Below are 7,468 nucleotides of genomic sequence, written 5' to 3'. Positions count from 1 at the left end.
ACTTACAGTCATGCGTGCATACATTTTTGTGTATGGGTGGTCCCGGGGATCGAACCCACTACCTTGGCGTTACAAGCGCCGTGCTCTACCAGTTGAGCTACAGAGGACCACTGTAGAACTCGGCCAGAAAAAAAGTGAATAATGTTCCACATTTGCCTACTAACATAATGCTTTTTTCTATTACAGAGCTTGTGCAGTGACTCTCGCCTGATAACAAACAAATGTCCTGCAGCTTATCAGCCAACACATGATTCATCCCATAAACATTGATTCAGAAATCAAATAACGGAGAACAAACAACAGTACTGCTACTGCTGCTGGTAGTGCTTACAGGACTAAACACTGAGCTAGAAAGCTGTGAGTTTGACTCTGCGTGAGCCTGTCATAGCTGAGCTGTCCCTATGCAACCTTTACCAATAGAGTTGATGAGCTACATGATGAGGTGTGAGGTGTGTCACTACTGATTGCCTGAGCTGCATGCTATGTGTGTATGTGGGTCTGGCCATAGTGTTCCCTTGTATCTACCTGGCACTGGTGCCTCAACCCGCTGCAGGCCTGCCCTGAGTTCATGTACCAGTCATTTAGCACCTCCTCAGGTGAACAGCTGGCCGCTGGCCCTCTCCTTATCATACAGCTATGGGGCTGGAGAGACCTGCGGGCCACTGGACCTCTCCTGGAGAACCACAGCTGTCAAAGGTCCAGTCTGTCTGTTCCTCTGCTAGAGTGAGAGAGTGAGGGTGAGACAAAAAGAGAGCGAGAGATAGAGAGAAGCCCTGTTTATACCTGGTTCTAACATGTGTCCTTTGTCCTGATCTTGGTCCACATTCTGATTGTGCCCACATTATTAGACAGGTGTAGAAGATTAAAATACGCATTGCGATCTGATTGTGAACAGATCTTATAAGTGTAAACAGACAAGATCAGGTCAAGATCACAACAAGATCAGGACGAAGGACGCATGTTAACGGCAGGTATAAACAGGGCTAGAGAGAGTCTTCTTCAAAACTCTTGTTTCACCCTGTAGCAACGTCTGGTGGTCATGAAGGCATAGATGGACACACACAACAGATAAAAAGCGTATAGAAGCAGCAATAACATAATATATAAAATAAGTGTCTTGGAAAGAGTGTAAAATGTTTATTGTTCTTTTTGAATTTCAAATGCCAAGTCACTGAATTAACAAAACAGAAATGTAAAAAAATGGAAAATGGAAGAAATAAACTAGGAAAGTTACTGACACTTTTAAAACCATTAAGCTGTAAAACTGAAAAACAACGAGGGGGTTCAATCTTAAACAGATCCTGATGATCACTTAAACCGTCATAAGATAAGAACAAATACTACATTTAGACTAAACAAGGTCAAGCTTTACAGCTGGATGCTTCACCAGTGTCTTTGCAACATTCCCTTTGAAGATACAGTACAACCCATTCCTCAAAGCTTTAAGGTTAAATAAAACATACTCTGAAACAGAAGACACAAATACTTAAAATATCCATGTCAGTTTAAACATAAAAAGGTAAAGTAATCCAAAGGAAGTGGTCCAGAAATGAGCTGAGAAAGGATCCTACTGGTGGTGCTATGCCTCATACAGACAGACCTAGGGTGGGACATGAGTATTGAGGATGGGGACATGTCACTGTTCACAGAGGGAGGAAGAGACGTTACCCACTAGGACTTCCCAGTACATGGCTACGCATCATGGAGTAAACAAGGACCATGAAATGGAACCATTAAATGTAGACATACATCTTTCTCTTCTTAAATAAACTGCATATCCTTCCAGTATACACTAACTAATAACTGGAAAGACAGATTTTTTCCCATTCTTAATTTTTCTTAAAATCTGGTAAGCGAGAAGAGATATGTTCAAAAGTATAATTCTTACACGTTTGGCTGTAATTACAAAATGTAACATACATTATTTGTAAAATAACTTTGTTACAGCATTAGCCTAACATCTATTATTATGAGGAGGACAAAGCTATCTTACACAAAATAAAAGTAAAATAATATCAAACTTACTTCATGGGAAGCAGTGCTAAAAAAAAGTCAATGGAGTACTTTGTCATGCTTGCCTGAAGTCGGTAAAACAGATGACTTTGCAAAGAAAGGAATGTCCCGTAGAATCTGGATTGGAAGAGAATCTGGATTGGAAGAGAATCTGGATTGGAATAGACCAGATATCTTGAGATATTGGTCTCATGGTGCACTTTTGAAATGGTCATAATTTCTTTACCACCATCATCATCATCATCATCATCATCATTGCTATGCTGGAGAAAATATGTCAAACAAACAAACCAACAAAATAAAACCCAAAAGTTAAGCAAACGAGCTGTTCATATTTACATTGAATACAGGCATTTCATTGCATCATCACAAACCCACCCACACCCAAATCTCCCTCCCTCCCTCTGGTATCCAGTCTGTTGAGTCTCAGGGTCTGCCACGGAGAGTGAGGAGAGTTGAGAAAAGATGCTCTGTTGAGTTGAGGAAGATGTACAGGTCCCTGGTCCCTGGTGGGGCTCCAGAGAGCTACGATTCAGTCCAGTCCTGTTCGCAGCCCAGAGGCCAGCGTTTAGAGGTTGTCCCCTGGCTGGTACTGTGGCTCCGTGGCCGTGAAGTAGTCCTCCAAGAAGGCCTGCAGGTATTCGAAGGTGGGCCTCTCCTCGGCATCCTTCTTCCAGCACTGCACCATGAGCTCGTGGAGGGAGATGGGGCAGTCCTGGGGACAGGGCATCCTGTACCCTCGCTCCACCTGCTCCAGCACCTCCCGGTTGTTCATCCCTACACACACACGCGCCGGACAAACACAGACACAGACACACACACACACACACACAGACATACAGACACACAGACACACAGACACACACACACACACACACACACACACAGGAAAAGAGATAGAGATACGGTTAGTAACTACAGCAGAGGCTTTTAAAGTAACCGATAAGACAGTTCAATGAAAGACATCTGTTTTGACCTCTACTGAATGATCTTAATGACATAGACATTTAAACCTCAGTAATGCTGATCTTAAGGCAACATCTGGACCTGGGGAAAGCATTTATGTAACACAGGGGTTAAAAGTTTTACAACCAGGGGATGTTTGAATGGCTTACTATCTGTTTTTCACTAGCTAAGAGATAGCCTCGGCATCAACAAGAAGAGTCCGGAGAAAGGGCCTCAAAGCTGCTAAGACATCTGTTAGGATGATGCTATTATCCCCTTAGCCCCAGCTTGGCCTCCATAGCGTGCAAGTCCCCCCCTCTCTCTCTCTCTCCTCCCCTCCCTCCCTCCCTCCCTCCCTCCCTTTGGCACACCACCCTGGCTCAGCGAAGCGTGGCCCAACTGGACAAACATGTGTTCCCCCTCCCTCCCTCCCTCCCTCCCTCAGTGAGGCTGCTCTCAGTCAACTCCCTACCCCTGACCAGTCCTCTCACATGTGCTAGCAGTGGCCCAAAGGCAGACCCTGGATTAACGGTTATAAATCTCAGATTCTGGCAGGAAAACAAAATTACTCAGCCGTGGTTAAACCTCTTATTTTCTTTAACGTAAACAGTAGGAGTTGCCTGCAAATTGTTATAAAATCTCTTGTTGTGCTTTATAATGTCACCATAGTCTTCTACCTATTCGTAATACAAGTGAGGCTTATCCTTAATAGTAACTTAATAAAAACAAACATAACACACATCCTCTTGAGCTCTGTCAGGATGTGGACATTACATCACATGGGTTGCGTCCAAAAATGGCACCCTTTACCCTATATAGAGCGCTACTTTTGACCAGAGCCCTATGGGTGCCATTGGGGACACAACCATTGACAGTCTGGTCATTTGTCCCTTGATCCTCCTCACCTGGGTAGGGTACCCGTCCCTTAGTGACCAGCTCAGTGAGAAGGATGCCGAACGACCACACGTCGGACTTGATGGTGAACTTCCCATACAGCGCAGCCTCCGGGGCTGTCCACTTAATAGGGAACTTAGCACCTGGGAGAGAACAGAGCGGGATATAAGTGAATGACAGAATGTAACTTAACTACATATGGCTACCGGTATTCTTTCTCTCTATAGATGGGAGTGTCTCTCAGTATCTCTGTTCTAGTCTGTAGTACATTGGAATAGACAGACAGTGATCTGAAATGGGAGCCATTAACATCCTGTCAGTTTGTGATGATGTACACAGTATGGCTTGTGTTGGAAGAACTATCTTCATGAACCAAGGCAATCATTAGTGTGTATATGTGTGTGTGTGTGTGTGTGTGTGTGTGTGTGTGTGTGACCTCACCTTGCCGTGCTGTGTACTCGTTGTCCTCAATCAGCCTGGCCAATCCGAAGTCGGCGATCTTACACACTAGGTTGTCCCCGACCAGGATGTTAGCTGAGCGCAGGTCTCTGTGAATGTAGTTCATCCTCTCGATGTACGCCATGCCTGCTGCCACCTGGAACACACATACACATACACACACACACACAGTGAGCACAGTAAAATAACTGAGTTAAACGTACAGTACCAGTCAAAAGTTTGGACATGCCTACTCATTCAAAGGTTTTTCTTTATTTTTACTATTTTCTACATTGTAGAATAATAGTGAAGACATCAAAACTATGAAATAACACATATGGAATCATGTAGAAACCCATAAAGTGTTAAACAAATCAAAATATATTTTATATTTGAGATTCTTCAAAGTAGCCACCCTTTTCCTTGATGACAGCTTTGCACACTCTTGGCATTCTCTCAACCAGCTTCATGAGGTAGTCACCTGGAATGCATTTCAATTAACAGGTGTGCCTTCTTAAAAGTTAATTTGTGGAATTTCTTTCCTTCTTAATGCGTTTGAGCCAATCAGTAGTGTTGTGACAAGGTAGGGGTGGTATACAGAAGATAGCCCTATTTGGTAAAAGACCAAGTCCATATTATGGCAAGAACAGCTCAAATAAGTAAAGAGAAACGACAGTCCATCATTACTTTAAGACATGAAAGTCAGTAAATCCTGAACATTTCAAGAACTTTGAAAGTTTCTTCAAGTGCAGTCGCAAAAACCATCAAGCGCTATGATGAAACTGGCTCTCATGAGGACCGCCACAGGAAAGGAAGATCCAGAGTTACCTCTGCTGCAGAGGATAAGTTCATTAGAGTTAACTGCACCTCAGATTGCAGCCCAAATAAATACTTCACAGAGTTCAAGTAACAGACACATCTCAACATCAACTGTTCAGAGGTGACTGCGTGAATCAGGCCTTCATGGTCGAATTGCTGCAAAGAAACCACTACTAAAAGGACACCAATAATAAGAAGAGACTTGCTTGGGCCAACAAACACGAGCAATGGACATTAGTCTGGTGGAGATCTGTACTTTGGTCTGATGAGTCCAAATTTGAGATCTTTGGTTCCAACCGCCGTGTCTTTGTGAGACGCAGAGTAGGTGAACGGATGATCTCTGCATGTGTGGTTCCCACCGTGAAGCATGGAGGAGGAGGTGTGATGGTGCTTTGCTGGTGACACTGTCTGTGATTTATTTAGAATTCAAGGCACAATTAACCAGCATGAATACCACAGCAGTCTGCAGCGATACACCATCCCATCTGGTTTGCATTTAGTGGGACTATCATTTGTTTTTCAACAGGACAATGACCCAACACACCTCCAGGCTGTGTAAGGGCTATTTGACCAAGAAGGAGAGTGATGGAGTGCTGCATCAGATTACCTGTCCTCCACAATCACCCGACCTCAACCCAATTTAGATGGTTTGGGATGAGTTGGACTGCAAAGTAAAGGAAAAGAAGCCAACAAGTGCTCAGCATATGTGGGAACTCCTTCAAGACTGTTGGAAAAGCATTCCTCATGAAGCTGGTTGAGAGAATGCCAAGAGTTTGCAAAGCTGTAATCAAGGCAAACGGTGGCTACTTAGAAGAATCTCACATTTTGATTTGTTTAACACTTTTTTGGTTACTACATGACTCCCGATGTGTTATTTCATAGTTTTGATGTCTTCACTATTATTCTACAATGTAGTAAATAGTAAAAATAAAGAAAAACCCTTGAATGAGTATGTGTGTCCAAACTTTTGACAAGTACTGTAGTTCCAGAGAGAATACAACACACGATGACACACCACTGTCCTGAAGTTTCAGTGCTGCTGAGTCGTCTTGTTTGTGAAGTCACACAGAGTTCCGTTGTATAAACACAGAGATGAGTGAGTGACATCTTTATCGGGGCTTACCTGGGCTGCCATGTCAACCAGATTGGGCAGCTTCAGTCCTCGTCCCTCCCCATCCTTCAGGAAATCCAGGAGGCTTCCTAAAGAACAGGAGATATCTGTTGTCAGAACATGCATTTGAAATAGCATATCTTTATTGAAACAGTCTTCTGAACATCAGTTAACAGTGGGATGTGGGATTCCTTCCCAGCATGCCGAAGAAACAATGATCACATCAAAGTTTTCATCCCATCTTCTTCTATACTTAATTCACGGATCTGAAGCTCTTTGTTGTGGTGCTCCTAAACGTCAGCTTGTTGGCCGACTGTGCCATAGTTAAATATAGGCTCTAATTATTGTCGCACTGAAGAAAGGCTCTAATTATTGTCGCACTGAAGAAACACACTATTCCAGAGTAAGAACAACTACAGGGCCTGCAACAAGGCAGATGGTTACATAGTCTATCTAACTAGGCCTACAGTGTGTCACTGAAGGTGCTGGTTCACCACAGTGTCAATGTTTAATTATTACTTTAAAAAATATAGAGTTATAGGGTCCGTTTTCTCCATAGCATCGTTGCAGAGTACGTGGACAAAGGTATTGTATTGTGTGTGTTTTTGTGTGTTACAACATGAACTGTGTGTGGGTGTGGGTGTTTGTCTGTCTCTATGTGTGCATGCGTCCATTCATGGGTGTGTGAGTGACAATACCTTTGCCCATGTACTCAGTGACGATGTAGATGGGTTCCTCAGACACCACAGCGTAGAGCTGCACCAGCTTGTCATGGCGGAGCTTCTTCATGATCTGGGCTTCCTCCAGGAAGGACTCAGGAGACATGGTGCCTGGCTTCAGCGTCTTCACTGCCACCTTAGTGGTGCCGTTCCACGTTCCTGTTACCCACCAATAACAAAGTATTAGTACAGCCATCACATCTCACAACTTTTGGGGCCGGTTTCCTAGACACAGTTTAAGCCTAGTCTTGGACTTAAAGGTTATTTCAGTGGAGATCCTCCATTGAGCATGCTTTGTAGTCCAGGACTACGCTCAATCTGGATCTGGAAAACTGTTCATTGATGTATACAGTACATCATGTCACAAAGAAAGACTTGAGCCCATTTAGTTGTGAATTCAATAAGTAATACTGTGTACAATATAGTATGTGCATATCTAACAACTAAATAAACTGACAAGTCTTGCTTTGAAATACCAACAAAACAGCACACAACCCAGAAATGGACATTGACGTCTGCTTGCCTTTAA

At 43.4% G+C, this 7,468-nt stretch overlaps 1 protein-coding gene across 1 annotated transcript in view; it reads right to left on the bottom strand.

The window, feature by feature from the left end:
- Nucleotides 1-1,122: 1,122 nt before the first annotated feature.
- LOC121552964 (tyrosine-protein kinase Fyn) overlaps nt 1,123-7,468 on the bottom strand; it is a gene marked incomplete at its 5' end in the record, with an annotated part of 21,023 nt that continues 14,677 nt past the window's right edge. The window contains 5 exon segments of the mRNA XM_045213341.1: nt 1,123-2,790; nt 3,864-3,995; nt 4,294-4,447; nt 6,233-6,309; nt 6,919-7,098. Of these exon segments, the coding sequence (XP_045069276.1) occupies nt 2,582-2,790; nt 3,864-3,995; nt 4,294-4,447; nt 6,233-6,309; nt 6,919-7,098 (752 nt within the window). The 3' untranslated portion in view covers nt 1,123-2,581.

This window comes from Coregonus clupeaformis, unplaced genomic scaffold (assembly GCF_020615455.1).
Source record: "Coregonus clupeaformis isolate EN_2021a unplaced genomic scaffold, ASM2061545v1 scaf0101, whole genome shotgun sequence".
Lineage (NCBI taxonomy): Eukaryota > Metazoa > Chordata > Actinopteri > Salmoniformes > Salmonidae > Coregonus > Coregonus clupeaformis.
Note: the sequence above shows the minus strand (reverse complement) of the source record. Positions and strands in the feature narration are given on the sequence as shown.